The 17,600-nt window shown below is 42.4% G+C and overlaps 1 protein-coding gene across 1 annotated transcript in view; it reads right to left on the bottom strand.

The window, feature by feature from the left end:
• The window catches only part of ADD2 (adducin 2), a 140,165-nt gene that overhangs the window by 62,374 nt on the left and 60,191 nt on the right, over positions 1 to 17,600 (bottom strand). The window contains exons 3-4 of the mRNA XM_082257181.1: positions 6,852 to 6,943; positions 36 to 255 (exon numbers count right to left, since the gene is read on the bottom strand). Of these exons, the coding sequence (XP_082113307.1) occupies positions 36 to 218 (183 nt within the window). The 5' untranslated portion in view covers positions 219 to 255; positions 6,852 to 6,943. The remainder of the gene's footprint in view (positions 1 to 35; positions 256 to 6,851; positions 6,944 to 17,600) is intronic.

The following is a 17,600-nucleotide window of genomic DNA, read 5'->3' as shown; positions in this document are numbered from 1 at the left end:
TTCCATATTGCTCTGTATTTTCTGTGTCTACTCACAGGGCTCTGCAGGATCATAGTCACTCGTTTCTTTTGCTCCATGACATTGAAGTCCTGCCTGAGGTCAGCCGCCATGTTCCTAATGCGCAGATATTCTGGGTCATCTTCTGAACAGCGGTCAAAATATCTCTGCCCAGTTGGGGGAGGCGAGGACACAAGCTCGGGGGTAGTTTCGCTACTCATCTTTATTGGTCACTTTGATCACCACTGCACATCAATCCTGTAAAGAAAGATTCATTATAGTAAACAATTGTTCTTTACTCCATCCCAAAGAAGACAATAATAAAAATCAAAAAGGTTAAAGAATTTATGTTATTTGCTGCCCTCAAAAGAGTGAGTTATGCAATATATACAATATACGTACATTGATTGTGATGATCAGGTTATGCAGATGTACAATTATAACATTTCCATTTCCAAATTTTCTGACTATTATATAAAGAAAACAGAATAAATCTTTCATTGAGGCTTCAATACAAGGGCCGAATATCGGCCGATCATTCGACCACCGACTTATGAAAAAGTGTTCGTTGGTCGAAAACGTTGCCAACTATCCCCCGGGACATAGGGTTAGGGGGGGGATATTGTCTAGGGGATATTGTCCGGGGGGATGTTGTCCCAGGGGGATATTGTCCGGGGGGATCTTGTCCCGGGGGGATATTGTCCGGGGGGATGTTGTCCAGGGGGGATGTTGTCCAGGGGGGATATTGTCCGGGGGAATATTGTCCGGGGGATATTGTCCGGGGGGATGTTGTCCCGGGGGGATGTTGTCCCGGGGGGATATTGTTCGGGGGGATGTTGTCCAGGGGGGATATTGTCCGGGGGATAATGTCCGGGGGGATATTGTCCTAGAATCGTGCCCCCACCTTTCCCTGTTAGATTTGGCATGTGCATACCACCCTTCCCCTATATAGTTGGGAGGAAAACTGACATGTGCCCCCACAATTCTCTTCAAACCAAGAGACTGACAAGTGCTTCTCTTCCATCTTTCCCTGATGGAGGTAAGAAGACGACTGACATCTTCCCCCACTATTCACTATTAGAGCTGGGAAGAAAACAGGCATTTTGCTAACGCCGTTCACTATTACCGTAGAGAAGAAGACTGGCATATGCTCCCACCATTCACCATTCACCATTAGATCTAGAAAGAAGACTAGGTACAGGGATGATGTAGGACATCTTTTACTTTAAGGCATAATAAAAAAAACATACACTATCAATACAAGCAGATTTCCATGAGTAGAGAGTTTTGAAGGACATCTATACATAGGAAGCATATAGACAACTAATGCTGAGTTTCAGAAAATACTAGCTCTCTGGTATAAAAAGTAGTTCCTGAGCGGTTAATGGCCAAGTAGAAGTCTATGGGGAATGACTTTGCAGGCCAGCGGAAAGGGAGATTTCGGCCTGAGGATATGAAGATTTCTGCAATCCGCAGTTGTCCAATTCAGGGAGTTAGTAAAAGTGTAGTTATCCTTTCAATGTCTTCTCAGTATAGTACCCACAACTTTGAACTGTGGCCTTTATGGAAAGCTACACGGGCCATTTTTAATTTTTTTGCATCATAAAATGTATTTTGCTGCATATTAATATGTAGGGGATAGGATTTTCATCAGACTAGATGTTATTTAATAAGAGCCTGCCTAAAGCTGACCCTACCATCTAAATAAATCTCATGGCCAGCTCATTCTGTCTACTCCCACACAGACTGGGCATCTGGGAAATAACACATTCCAAATTACAAACTGGCAGCACCCAAGCTGTACAGCAGGGGGTTGTGGGAAATAAACATTATTAAGATATGATTGGTTGCTATGCATTACTGCATATTACACATCACCAGGGGTCTATCCATTGTCTTAATAAATGAGTCCTGCAGTACTATTGTTGGTAATAAAAGAACACATGTAAGGCTTCTCATACTGACAGCTGTAAAGGCGATTGCATGATGCTATAGTAGCCTTGTTCCCAGTGCATTACCTTCCCTCACATCGCTTCAGCCCTTTCTGGTCCAAGCACTTAGCACAATGATGCTGATGAGCCTTTGAATGCACCCTCCCAGCTCCATCAGAACGGTCTGCGGAGAGGATTAGTGCCTGTCAGATCAGTCTGATGTCCCAGAATTGCACATCCCCATGCGATTAAAGTGCATGCTTCAGCACATCAAATTATGCTATAAATCTAACATTGAGCTACTGGCACCAAGTTACCAGCTCTGCTGAATGCGCTGTCTGCAGCCACGCCTGAGAAATTAACCCTTTTCCTGTTGCCCTGGGTGAAACCAGTTCCTCCTCTATTAAAAAGAAAGCACCTGTGGCATAAAATGTACCCTGCACAAACCCAAAATTCAGTTTAGATATAGATGGCTTTATTTACTATATCTTTGCCCAAATGTGTTTAAATTCTGGCATAAAAATATAAAAAAAAAAAAAAAAAATGCCTGTTTGGAACTAAAATCGTATATAGATGTGAACACTGTGGCCTTAGATCACAGTGCAACTTTACTGTAGGAAAAGACAAACGTGACCTACATTGTGCAGCCTGTCACTAGCATTAACACAGCGGGCTTTGTTTTTCTAAATGCACCCTGTGTTTTTTCTTACCTGTTGATCCTACCAGTAAATTCATTACATCTCCACTTTTCTTAACAAGGGGATAAGCCTTACACAGACATGTCATTTCAAATGGTTTTTCAGTAAGCAAAAAAAAAAAATAAATGAAAGCCTAAGGGCTCTTTCACACGGGCGTTCAGTTTTTTTTGCCTGATCAGGTCCTTTTTTTTTTTTTGAAATGGACACGGATGACACTTGTGTCATCCAGTCTGTATGTCCGTTTTTCATCCCATCCGTTTGCGGATGAAAAGCAGACATAATGTATGTCTATGTAAATACGGATGTCAGCGGATGACACCACTGACATCCGTTTTTGCGTCCGTTCCGTTTTTTGAACGGAAGAAAAAATAGGGTTCTCTTCCGTTCCAAAAAACTGAACTGAATGGAACGGACGAAAAACGGATGTCAGCAGATGATCATCCGCTGACATCCATATTTACATAGAGATACATTATGTCCGTTTTTCATCCGCAAACGGATGGGGGGAAAAACGGACATACGGAACGCCCGTGTGAAAGAGCCCTAACTCCAGTTTGGCTATTACTGTAAATCGTTGGTGGTCGCACAATAGCAACACATTTTCACACCTCAATGCCAAAAAAGTTTGAACCTGCTGCATTTTTTGCATCATATCCCAATATGTCCCCAACATTGGACACCAATGGACACAGTGGACACAATATTAACCCCCAGCATTGGTTTCAGTGGCTGCAATAATAACCCCCAGCATTGGTGTCAGTGGACACAATATTAACCCCCAGCATTGGTGTCAGTGGACCCAATAATACCCCCAGCAGTGGTGTCCAGGGCTGCTGTTAGAAATCGCGGGGCCCCGTACAGACTACCTGGCAGGGCCCTCTCAAGAAAATATTAAAGATATATTTAGCTAAAATTACAACAAAATCACTATTATCAGACACAAATATAACATAACTCGCATAATTCCTGCTAAATCTAAAAAAAAAACTATGTTAAATAAAAAAAAAGATGAGATGAGAAAAATATACAGGCTTGGCAGATGTAGCTCAGTGATCAGAGAAACAGAGAGAGAGAAACAAAGTTACAATTTACAAATAAACTCCTGAGCAGAGATAAGTGCTGGGATGGGGCCCACACAAGGGAGGGGGATTAGTGAGGGACAACTGTCTCTTTCTCAACAGATAAAAGCTGATAGAAGGGAGAGGGACAGATCAGATTCAGGTGCTGGAGGAAGATTTCTGTATTTGTTGTCCATCACTAATCACCCTCTCTATGTGGGCCCCCCTGTGTGCTCGGGCCCCCTACAAGAGGGCTGGTGGTCCCCCCCTATCAGCGGCCCTGGTGGTGTCAGTGCATGCAATAATAAACTTCAACATTGGTGTCAATGCAACAATAATAATGCCCAACATTGGTTTTAGAGAACACAATAATAAACACCAACAGTGGTGCCAGTGGATATCATTTTAGCCCTCAACATTGGTGTCAGTGGACACATTAATAATCCTCAACATTGGTGTTAATGGACACAATAATAACCCTCAACAATGGTATCAGTGCACACAATAACCCCCAACATTGATGTCAGCAGATGCATTAATAATCCTCAACATTGGTATCAGTGGACACAATAATAGCCCCCAACATTGGTGTCAGCAGATGCATTATTAATCCTCAACATTGGTACCAGTGGACACAATAATAGCCCCCAACATTGGTGACAGTGCACACAATAAATATCCCCAGCATTGGTGTCAGTGGACACAATCATAACCCCCATGATGATTGCATCCACTGACATTAATCGCCCCCCAGCAGTGGTGTCAGTATTATTAAGCCCCCACATTGGTGGTCACTAACATTGAAATGTAACCCCCCCACATTGCTGGTCAGTGGCAGTAAAATCTAAACCCACTCCATCTCACCTACATTGGTGTCCGGTGTCAGTAATAGGTAATATCCCCATATCCACCTACATTGGCGGTCATGGCAGTAAAAAGAACACACCCACCCTCCTTGTCCTTCTTTGGTGGTCATGGCGTTGCATTGAACATTAAGCATGGACACAACAAACACAGATTCTGCACAGGCTTTCACAGCAAGCACAGACAGCGCACACGCATTTAGAGTATACACAAGTCAAAGCACTCACAGTCAGCACACACTGCCAATTAGCAGAATGCATATGCAGAAAAAAAAACATGTGCAAGAAAAAAAAAAATCAATATTAGTATTTACAAGTCAGAGCACACACAGCCACAGAGCATGAAGACAGTACACATGTGCACATTATAAGAAAATAAGAAGAAAAAATCTGTACGAGGAACGATCGTTTGATTTTTGTATAGCGTGTACACAACTTTCAACATCCGATTCAGACATTTAAAAATTAAAATTTCCCAATGAACGAACTCCCAAATTTTTCTCGGATATGAACAGAACTAATGATTTTCCTTTAATGTGTACTGTTTTTGTTTGAGAAATAATCAGATACCAAAGACTGGGCATGATCAGAAACAAACAGAAAAAAAGCATTTGCCGTACAAGAATTTCCGTACCTTATTTCCATCCTCAGCTTCGACTTGCTGTGAAACATCGAGTAAAACCAGACGGTCATTTTCATTTGTCAAATCTGTATATTCATACACACATCAGGGCCGCTGATAGGGGGGGACCACCAGTCCTCCTGTAGGGAGCCCGGGTACACAGGGGGCCCGGACAGCAGGAGGATCAGTGAAGCAGAAAAGAAACAATGCCCTCTGTGTCAGTTACCCAGAAACTCAAAGCCGGATTCTCCCCCTCCCCCCCCCCCCCGGCTTTCAGTTGCCGGGTGAGAGACACAGCGGGCTCGATTTAGGGGGTGCTGGCATGGGTTGTACCCACCCAGATTTTAGTTCTGCCCTCCCTGGCTGGCCGCCGCTGATGATCGATCCTGATGGCCTATATAATTTCCTGGGGCCCTAAAATGCCAGGACAATACAAATATCCCCAAATTACCCCTTTTTTGAGAGTAGACAGTCTGAGGTATTTAATAAGAAGCATGGTGAGTTTTGTTGAAGACATGAACATGACTGGTGTGGTCGTGATCAGGGATTCTGACTGGTAAATAATGTTTTGTTAAATTTTTTAAACATTATTTTATTTTTTTCAGAGTAGTTCGGTGTCACCATAGTACTACTCTGGGGGGTGGTCAGGGTATTTTTTTGTTTTTTTTTACACTATTCTTGTTTATAACATTGATGATCACTGTTACAAGCAATAGTTAATAGTTCATGATAGCAAGCAATAGTTCCATTCATAATAGCTTGCTTACTGTTGAAATGTTGTGATTGGCTACAGCTAATCACATGGTACATGGTACTGTGATTGGCCCAGGTACCATGTGATAGCTGTGGGACAATCACAGCATCACAATACAGTCATGGAAGCCATTCATGACTGTTTAATCATGTGATCTCTATGACCAATTAGGGAGCTCACATGATACTCTGGCCGCTGTACCAATTGCCGTGATCTGCATTGGATACAGTGGTCATGGGACTGCGCCGCTGCGCACTCCAGGGGTCGCACTAGTGCGCATGTGCTAGAGTAATGTACCAGTACGCCGATGACAACACTGGGGCATGTGCTGTTGTTCTGCAGTTCTGAGTGGCGCGTCATCATCGTGACCACTGTGTGCATCCATGGGAGTGACATTCGAATGGCCAGAGAACATGACCAGGTAAAGATGGAATTGCCGAGAGGGGTGACAACGCAGCGCTGGAGGGCTGAATGACAGGTAAGTCTGTCATATTGTGCTAATATGCAGTGCATACTAACACGTTATGGCACATACCTGTAGGGGCCTATTTAACAAAAATCACCTAAATATAATTCTTGCAGTCTTTCAGAGGGTCATAACAGATGTTGGTGGAGGGATGTCAGCTGACAGCAGAGATTGTTGGTGAGAACCAGTGTAGCAATTAATCGTTTACTTGAACACGACTCCCACCTCCTCCTGCACAGAATGGCAGCATCTCTGGGGTTGCTAGGATACAGAAAGAAGGAGGACGCACACAGCGTGATCACTGCACACACGCAGAACAAGGATCAGTACAGCTGCTGCCAACCAGACACACCTATTACTGCCAAGCAAAGGCTCACAGGCTGTGCCAGCAAAGCCCAACAGATTTAACACTGATTGGTGTCACCGATGTCACAACTTCTGAGTGGCAGCCAATTTACTTACAGAATTTCAAACACAGCAGAACAGGAAGGGGGAAGCCAGTTTGTGATGACGCTTGCCACACATATTTACAGGAGCATGAATCAGAGAAAGATCTGCAGAACAAAATGAAATTAAATTGTCACATTTCCAGGCTGTAATTCCACTCTCTGTTACATGCATCTGTTTAACAAACACCTTGGTGTCATAAATGAACAGCCTCAAAAATGCTCAGAAATCTAGATTCCCCACCCAAATCATGTACTCCTCCCTGCCTCTTATTCATTATTAATATTCTCTGTATTTAATATGGTTTGTAGGGCTTCATCCTACACCCGTCAGTAGCTAAGAAACTTTGCCCAGTAAATACAAATTTAAAGCTGAACTCCAGGTACACAAATATTCATTTAAATATATTCCTTAACCTCCCTGGCGGTATGATTATGTCAGGAATTCTGTACCAAAAGCGGTACAATTTTTTTCATGGAAATTTGGCGTTATGTATTATAGGCCTGCAATTCTTAGTAATTACTGACTTAAACCTGACCAAAACAAGAGTCTAGTAGACATCCCAGATGTGATAAATTTGAAACACAAACGCATGAATTATAATCTAATCAATAATATAATTTTATTATTTAATATATAATATATATAATAAAATTATATTATTGATTAGATTATAATTCATGCATTATATATATATATATATATATATATATATATATATATATATATATATATATATATATATATATATATATATATGTGTGTGTGTATATATATATATATATATATATATATATATATATATATACACACATATATATATATATATATATATATATATATACATACATATATACACACATATATATATATATATATGCATATATATATACCGGTGTATATATACATATATATATATATATATATATATATATATATATATATATATGCATATATATATATATATGCATATATATATATATATATATATATATATAATATAAAATGTGTTATGTGTTTGTGTTTTGTGCAACGTTTTTTTTTTTTTTTGAATTTCCCTCCCTAGTTCCGCTCCCATGCAGCATTGCTGCTGCAGGGAACGGAACTAGGAAGTCATCACACCGACGGAGGACGGAGGAGCGGCGGGACTCTCGGCTGGCGGTCACAGCAATGGGAGATCATCGCTGGATCGCCAGGAGAAGGTAAGAGACACCGCTGCGCTCTCTGCACATTTACCCCGAGCGTGACTCGGGGATACCGATCCTGCACTAAAAAATCCACCAGGGGAAATTACCGCCAGGGGGGTTAAGAGCCACTACAGGATATAAACCCTTTTTTGAGTACACCAAGCCTCATTTCCACTGAGCGTTACGGTTCAGTTCGGTTGGGTACGGTACGCAATTTTTGTCGTTTCCATTGTCAAAAGTTGTGAATGGTACCTTAATTCCGAACCGTACCGTACCACTTTTTTTGGGACCCTTTCTTTGGGGTACCAAGCACATTAGTACCGTACCAACAGGGTGGAGCTACACTTTTGAGGTACTGTTGAGCTGAGGTACTGTTGGTGGTGGAAACGCAAGCCCGATCAAGGTGTACCGTTCCGAACCGAATTGAACTGTACCAAACCGAACCGTACCGCTCAGTGGAAACGAGGCACAAATGTCTTTGCAAACTAAGATATTACCTTGTAGAAGAAACATTGACATCAACACTTGTGTTGCTCAAGGCCTATACAGAGAGCAGAGCTGTGGAAGGGACCCAACAGGCCTTACCCCCTACAGGCTGCCTGCAGAAACTACAGGAGGGGGTGGAGACAAGACCAGTCACTCTCCACAAAGAGAGAGCAGCAGTGACTGGTCTTTATTACAGGAAGCTTCTGCGCAGAGGAAAGGTTTACACTGGATTACTGCACAGATCTGGAAGAAATACATATTGCACACCAAGATTCAAGAAACATTATATATGACTTGTACTTACAAAATATTTGCTTATCCTGAAGTTCAGCTTTATCCCTGCTGCCTGGGTTGATGAGAGAAATCAATAGATTCCCCATCTACCCTAAACAGCATGGATGGATGACTCTCCCCTGCTGGTTACTGTATTCTGACAGCTCCTGCTTTAACGACTCAGAATACCTGAACAGTGATTGTCAGATTGTGGTTTGCCTGTATTGTAGTATGTAGTATCTCTGAAAAAACATTACCAGCTTGAGGTTTCTTTCATCTCAGTTATTTACTTGTATATCATCCCTGAAGAAGTGCTATCAGCCCTAGAGATGCTGCACCAACTTCCTGAGCTCAGTGCTGACAGCAGATGCCTAAAAAGAACCATGTAACAAAGGTACTGCAAGGATTACATGAAGGACAACTGAAGACTTTCTTAATTCGTTGCAGACTTTGGGCATGCTACACATGGCCAAAAAAAGTAATTGAAAGAGTATAGCCACAAGAAGAATGGGCTAACTATAGCACTTGCTGAGAGTGGGTTATGTACTGGGAAGTGATTAATCAGTGCAGATAATTACAATATGATGTTGAGGTAGATCTTAAATAGTATTGCCAGAAGAATGCCAGTAGTGCACAAAAACTCTAAAATTGCTTAATGTGCTAATAGTGATAAAATTATAAAAAAAGTTTGTGTTATCTGTAACCAGAATTACAGCACAAATGATGATATGTACTGTTACCCCTAAAATACTATTTGAGGTGTTGGTGTACTGTAAATAATAATAAATTCCTATACAATTGATGACGAATCTGAAGATGTCAACGACTTGACGAAACGCGCGTAAGGTGTCCCTCTGTTTAACCCCCTATTAACCCTTAGTTTACTCTGCTCTAATTAACCTCTTAGGCCGGCCATAGATGAGCGATTTTGCTCCTTCCCCCATCCACACAGCCATTGTGTTCTCCAGGGAGGGGGGGAGCTATCCTAGAGAGTGTAGAGAGTAAAAAAAACATGCAATGTTTACCACCAGGGTTTTGCTGGCGGTATCACTTGCTGTTTTTGTAAAAAAAACAATGTAGGGATAGCTGATTGCTAAGGAGCAGGCCAGAAAGCTGGCCACCGCATCCTTAACAACGGATGACACATCGGTTGTCAGCAGGTTCCCCATTGACAGCTGAATGTAAAAAAAGCATGCCGGCAATTAAAAATGAGGAAAGAAGACAGCTTGGGGTCACCCAATGCCAAAATGTAAAAAGAAAAGGCGTGGGATCCCCCCCAAAAGGATCTGGTATGGATTTTGAGGGGGGGACCCTTAAAATCAGTACCAGACCTGAAGGGGGATCCTGCGCTGATTTTTTTTTTTTTCATAATTTTCAATCCCTGTTCACTCCTTAGTAATGATAATATAAACGTAACATCAAATTATTGTGTATGAGTGGTCAAATCAAAAACCAAGCATGAGAAAACTTGAAGAGAGATCAATATCCACTCCTACAACATTAAGAGGAGTATACACAAATGCCAGGAGCCTAGCTAACAAAATGGAGGAACTGGAACTGCTATTATACAAAGAGACTTTGTGGGAATAACAGAAACTTGGTTTGATAGCTCACAGGACTGGCTGGGAAATATACAGGGGTATTTCTTTTATAGGAAACGACAGGGAAGGTAGAAAAGGGGAAGGGGTATGTATCTATCAAAACTTATGTAAGGGTGGTAGAGATGAGTGACATTGTGAATAGGGGGGAGGTGAAATCCATGTGGTTAGAACACCACAGGGAAGTAGTAAGTGGGAAATTCATAGTGGGGGTATGGTATAGGTCCCCAACCTAAAGGAGGAGGAGGAGCTAGACCTCCTATCACAGCTAGGAATGGTGGCGAGGCAGGGAAATGTCATCATAATGAGGGACTTCAATTATCCTGAAATTGACTGGGCAAAGGGGCTCACTCATTAAAGGCCTGTCATTTCATGAATGTCTTACAGGACAACTTCATGTCTCAATTGGTGGATTCTCCTACTAGAAAGAATACATTGCTAGATTTATTAATTACAAACGATTCAAGTCTGATCTCAGATGTGGCAATACATGACAACTTGGGATCTAGTGATCACAGGATAATCACATTTAGCGTAAATCATAGGAAAAGGAGGCACGAAGGGAGCACAAAAACTCTAAATTTCAAAAGGGCAAACTTTTCTGAATTGTGCTCAATACTACAGGGCATCAATTGGGTTCTAACCCTAGAAACATTGAACACGGAGGAAAAATGGGAGTGCTTTAGGAACATATTAAACAAAGGTATCACATAGTGCATTCCAATGGGCAAAAAATATAGAAGAGTGAAGGCTAAACCTTGGTGGCTAAACCATAAAGTAAAATTTCTTATTAGAGAGAAAAAAATGGCCTTTAAAAATATAAAGCAGGGGGGGGGGGGGGGGCATTGTCAGCATTCCAACAATACAAGGAATGCAACAAGAAATGTAGGAATGAAATCGGGGGCTAAAAAAACAAACAAAAAAAAAAAACTACGAGAGACACATAGCAAAGGAGAGTAAAAAAATCCCAAGGAATTCTTTAGATATATTAATAGTAAAAAAGCTAATTCAGAGCACATTGCCCACATAAAAAACAATGAAGGGAGGATGGTTACAGATGACATAGAGAAGGCAACTGTTACTAAACGTAACGTTGTGGCTAACAGAGGCTGGAATCAAGGAAAGACTTGATAAGCTTATCACAAATAAATCACCAGGAACAGATGGCTTACACCCAATGGTCCTCAAAGAACTAGCTAGACCATTGTTCCTAATCTTTGCGGACAGCATACTGACAGGAATTGTACCAGCTGATTGGAGAAAAGCAAATGTGGTACCAATATTCAAGAAAAGGCAGACATATATTCCGGGAAACTACAGGTCTGCCAGCCTGACATCAATAGTGGGTAAATAATTGGAGGGGATGATAAGGGACTATATCCAAGAACTGGCAGATGAGAACAGTATCATTAGTAGGATTTAGCTTGGGTTTACGAAGGGATGTTCTTGCCAGACCAATCTGTTAACATTCTACGTGGAAGTGAGCTGCGATATAGATAGGGGGAGGCCTGTGGGTCTGGATTTTGAAAAGGCATTCGATACAGTACCCTATAAACGCTTAATTTACAAGCGGAGATCTGCAGGCATCAACCATAAGGTTTTTTCTTGGATAGAAAACTGGTTACAGGGGCGCGTCCAAGGGCTGGTGATAAATAACGTGTATTCAGACTGGTCTGGAGTGGTAAGAGGGGTACCCCAAGGTTCTGTTTTAGGACCAATTCTGTTTATTCATAAATTACATAGAGAATGAAATGAATAGCTCAATCTCAGTTTTTGAAGACGATACAAAAATAAGCAGGGCAAAGACTTCACATCAGGATACAGAAATCTTACTGAATCTTACTGAAAGACCTGAACAAAATAATAGAGTGGGCCTATTATATGGCAAAAGAGGTTTAATGTGGAGAAATGTAAAGTAATTCACTTGGGGGCCCAAAACATAAATGCTAACTACTCACAAGGGGGGGAACCTCTGGGGGAATCAAGGATGGAGAAAGATCTGCGGTCCTAGTTGAAGACAGACTGGGCAACAGCATGCATTGTCAAGCTGCAGCTACCAAAGCCAGCAGAATATTAGCATGCATAAAAAAGGAAATATACTCCAGGGATAAATCTATAATCCTGCCACTTTATAAAACTCTGTTTTGGCCACATCTGGAGTATTCTGTCTAGTTCTAGTCACCAATCCTCAGAAGGGATGAGCTAGAGCTGGAGAGAGTCCAAAGGGCAACAAAACTATTTAGGGGATTGGAGGCCCTCAATTTACGAGGAGCAACTACAAGCACTAAATGTATTTTAGCTGGAGAAGAGATGTTTGAGAGGGGACATGATAGCGATTCACAAATACCTCAATGATGATCCCAGCATAGGAAAAAAGCTATTCAGTCTCAGGGAGTGTAAGAGGATAATGGGGCACACAATGATATAGGAGAAGCGGTTTAACCTTAGGCTGCGTAAGGGGTTTTTCACTGTCAGGGTGGTAAGAATGTGGAACTCTCTTTCACAATTGGTGGTGTCAGAGAGGAGTTTTGATATTTTTAAAAGACTCCTGGACATGCATCTTAAAGAACACAATGTACAGGAATAGGGGGAAATGATTATCGTCACTGGCACACACACACCTACACAGGTTGAACTGGATGTACTATTGACTTTAGTTACCCTTAACTACTATGTTATTACTAAATCGAACAAAAACTGCATACGATATTTAACACAAAATTCTTAGTGAATTGCATTTTCAAATCTGATTTACCGTAATCGTTATTTTGCTGCATTTTTTTGGCAGTTATTTAACTCTTAGTAAATTGACCCCTGTGTCTCCTCTCCTCTGTTATTTTCCTACTGTTTTTTTGTTTTTTTATATTTTAATAACTATTAATATTTAATCACATGCCAACCGCCCACAGTACATTTACGAGCAGCCTGAATCAGGGTTAGCAATGCACAGGCGCTCCAGGACCTGACCGGCCCAACCCCTCCCCCCCCACACCTAACATTTAATCCAGCGGGTAGTCCAAAGTTCATAGGCTGAAGAAAAACTGTAAACACTTTGAAATGTGTCCCTGTGTGATCGGTGCCCAGGCAGCTTTCTCTTATGTGAAGATGGCGCTCAACTGACAGCACCTCCAGCGCCTTCCCAGTCCCAAGACTTCACTACTTGCACTGCGCACCCACACGCAACAATCTTGTGAGTGTATATTTACCTTTTTTTCATTAATTTTGTTTTTTTGCTTACCAGACTATGGATTATGCACTTCTCACTCCTCCTTGTCTGTTCACAGCCAGGCAGCGCTCACCCACGCATCTCTGAAGTGGCACCCCCACAGTTCTATATCATCATCTATGTTTTGTCCCTTTTCTCTGGTCTACCTGCATTTCACTGTATTTACATACATTGTTTCATTGATTTGTTACATATATTTACAGTGTCCTACTAAGTTCACTTTTGTGATCATGTGGTAACTTTGTTGGGCCAACCTGGAATTTTCCTTGTTGGAGCAAGAGTTTTATTGGGAGCAGTGGTACATTTTCCTGAGAGGGGTGAGGGCTGTGGTATGACAAGTTTCTGTCTGGTATTTCTGTTGGTTCACTCCAGTTATCAGCAGAGGGATGCCTTGAATGTAACTGGCTGCACATGCTCTGCATATCTTCACAAAGGATTCTGGGAAATGGGTTTTGCCACCTCAGGGTTGATAAAATCTGAATTATATGGGTTTTTAGATGGTTTTAGAGCCAGAAGGATTTGGAAGTGAATATACAAGTCAATAAAGAAAGGATTTTAGGCTCCTTTCACACGGCCGCTCCACTGCTTTCCGTGTGTCCGCAAATCATCCTATTTTTTTGCGGATGATTTGCGGACATCAATGTAAGTGAATGGCACTGCGGATGTCAGCGGAATACCATCTGCTGACATCCGATTTTCCTCCTTTCAGTTCTGTTCCGTTTTTTGGAACGGAAAAGAACCCCATTTTTCCATCCGTGTAAAAAACGGAAAGGAAGGAAAATCGGATGTCAGCGGTGTCATCCGCTGACATCCACAATGCCATATACTTACATTATGTCCGTATATCATCCGCAAACGGATGGGATGATATGCGGGCACACGGAGCGGATGACACAAATGTCATCCGCTCCGTGGAAAAAAAAAAAAAAAGTCCCGCAGCGGACTACAGCAGCGGAGCGGCCGTCTGAAAGGAGCCTTAAAATGTAAGTTCAGGCACACAGGGCATTAGAAAAAACGAGCTGCAGAGCCCCTAGCAACGCCAGGAAAAAGCAGCTGTAAAAAGTACTTTTAGTAGCTTTTTCCATTGGTGTTAATGCGCGTTTAGCCTCATTAGCTTTTAGCAGCATTTTTCCGCCTCTATTTAAAATCAATGGTTGCCTATGAGCCGTCTTTGATACGGCTTTAAGCCCACTGATTTGAATGGAAGTCGCATCCAAGTCGGATCAGCAATTTGCGCTCTGAGGATCTTGAGGGGGAATTCCAAGCCAAAATGGAAAAAAAACGGCATGGGGGTCCCCCCCCAGGCTCTTTGGATCTGGTATTGTTTTTTTGGGGAACCCCATGCAAAAAAATGGCACAGGGTCACCCCCCCTGCAGGCCAGGAAAGGGGAGGGGACGAGCGAGCGGCCCCACCCCCTCCTGGACCATACCAGGCCACACACCCTCAACATGGGGAGGTGGATGCTTTGGGGCAGGGGGGGGGGGGCTCTGCACTCCCCCACCCCAAAGCACCTTGTTCCCATGTTGAACTCTGGGCGGTGGTTGTAGGCTATGTGACACTCTAGGGAACTTTTTTGGTTGACTTTGGCACTTTATTTTTGTGCACTGCACTGCATCAGACATGACACCAGCCATTTCTTGGCTTGACAGTTTGGTTGAGAGCTAACATAAGCATATTAGTAACTGCAAGGCCTCATTCACACAGGGCATACTATACCGTATGCCCTACAGAGCCGTGTATACACAGGGGTGCACAGCTGTTCCATGGAGCCTCGTGCACGTGCAGACAGTCACATTAATGTCCAGTGCGACACTGAGGCTGCATTACCACAGCTGCTGCTCCCAACATGACATCTGTGTGGGTGCAGCTGCGTGTCCCCAAATACACACTGTCTGCGTTGGGGGACAAACACCCACACAGATGTCAGGGCTTTGTCCATGCAGCCACTGTGTCCCAACTGACATCAATGGGACTGCCTTCACAGGGATGCGTGGAATCCATCTGCACGGGCATATGGTATAGTACACTCCATGTTAACAAGGCCTAACAGTTATCATTCAAGACATGCCTTGAACGCAACCGATTTACAAAACAGTGATATTGGTGGCTTTAATTCCTCTTTAAAGAGGTTGTAAATCTCTGATTTTTTATTTAAATTTGGATTACTTTAAAATTCTATTTTATTGAACCGGCTGATGTCTCCCGACATTCGGCCTGTGTGTACGAGACTTTAGAGCCCAACTCCAGGGATTTAAAAAATCGCACCCTTGTAGTGGGCCCTCTCGCACTGCAAGGGTTAAATGACCATTCCTATGATACTTATCGCCATCTAGTGAAAAAATGCAGTATTTTCCATATCAAATGAAGGAAAAACATTTGACCAGCACAGGATAAATCCTAATAACAATTATTTGTATTGCCCCATTAACAAAGATCAAATGTTCATGCACTTTCATTAGGTGAACTGCTGTGCATTTTGTTTTACAAATACACTGTGGCACAAACTATAAATCCTGTATAATAATATTATTAATAACAATAATTAATTACATACAATTAAAATTACGTCATAAGGGTTTTTTAAAATATTTCTTACCCAGCTATATTAAAAAGGTGTATTAATTTTTTTTTTAGACAGTGGGCTTAGCAAAACACTTCCCTACATGGACTTCTTTTTTTTAAGGTTTGACTTTCACCGTTACAAAAGGTTATAGTGACTCCAGCAGCCATCCCACCTGTCTTCATAGGGGGTCCACCATTTACAGATCACCCTTGGAACCCAGCAAAATATTTAAAAGTGAACAGAGCCAGAGTGATACATAGTTAGTTTGTGAGGTTGAAAAAAGACATCAGTGCATCCAGTTCAACCTATGGTGTGTGTTAACCAATAACCATACATTGTATACCCCTTTATGTTGTGGTCTTTAAAGCGGAGTTCCACCCTGGATTTTTTTTTTTTTTTTTTAATACCCCCGGGACAGTCAGGGCTAGTGCATTCCACAATGGCTAGCCTCTGATCTGTCCCGGGTTGCACTTACCTGCAAGACGAAATACTTACCTTGCAAACGTCTTGTCCAGCGCTGCCATCTCAGATGTGGGCAGCTTGAAGCCAGCGCGTCCTCTTCGGCGTCTTCTTCCGCCTTCTGTGGTCCCACGATGCTCTGCGCCGGCCCCGACGTCACTTCCGGGTCGCGCGCGTCACCCCTCCACAGCTTCTGGGCATGCCCAGAAGCTGTTTAGAAGGGGATGACGCGCGCGACCCGGAACTGACGTCGGGGCCGGTGCAGGCGCAATGATCCCTGGGAGCTATGACGTCCAGCTCCCAGGAATCATTGCAGAGCCAGGAAGTGACGACGGGCCGCGGCCGAGGAAGGAGGAAGAAGGAAGTAAGGTAAGTATATTTTCTTCGCTACGAGGTAAGTAAAAAAAAAAAAAAAATATGCGATTATCCATTTCTTTTTCAGGTGACCCGGAGCGAGAAGATGGAGGTAAGTATAAAAATAGGGTGGAACTCCACTTTAAGGTGCCCATCTAATAGTTTTTTTGAAACTATCGATGCTCCCTGCTGATACCACTGCTTGTGGAAGAGAATTCCACATCCTTACTGCTCTGACAGTAAAGAACCCCTTACGTATTTTAAGGTTAAACCTCTTCTCTTCTAGTTTTAGTGAGTGGACCCGTGTCTTATTGTATTCCCTTTCTCTGAATAGTTTGTTCCTTATGCTAGGGTCATCACCAGTACAGTATTTGTACATTTATATCATATCCCCCCTCAAGCGTCTCTTCTCCAGAGTGAATAATAAGGCTGGGCATACAGGAGTCATTTTATTTCGTTCAACCCACTGGTTGAACAAAAGAAAATGACTTGATTCCCCCATCCACACACGTCCGATGAGCCTTTGTATTCTGAAGATTCCCTGCTGTCAGAATACACTCATCCGCACTGCTAGCTATAGCTGGTGGCACTGATCGAGAGAACATTTTTCAACAGGC

This window comes from Pelophylax lessonae (assembly GCF_965119305.1).
Source record: "Pelophylax lessonae genome assembly, chromosome: 4".
In the NCBI taxonomy this organism is placed as follows: domain Eukaryota; kingdom Metazoa; phylum Chordata; class Amphibia; order Anura; family Ranidae; genus Pelophylax; species Pelophylax lessonae.
The sequence above is the reverse complement of the archived record's forward strand: the minus strand, read 5'-3'. Positions and strand labels throughout refer to the sequence as shown.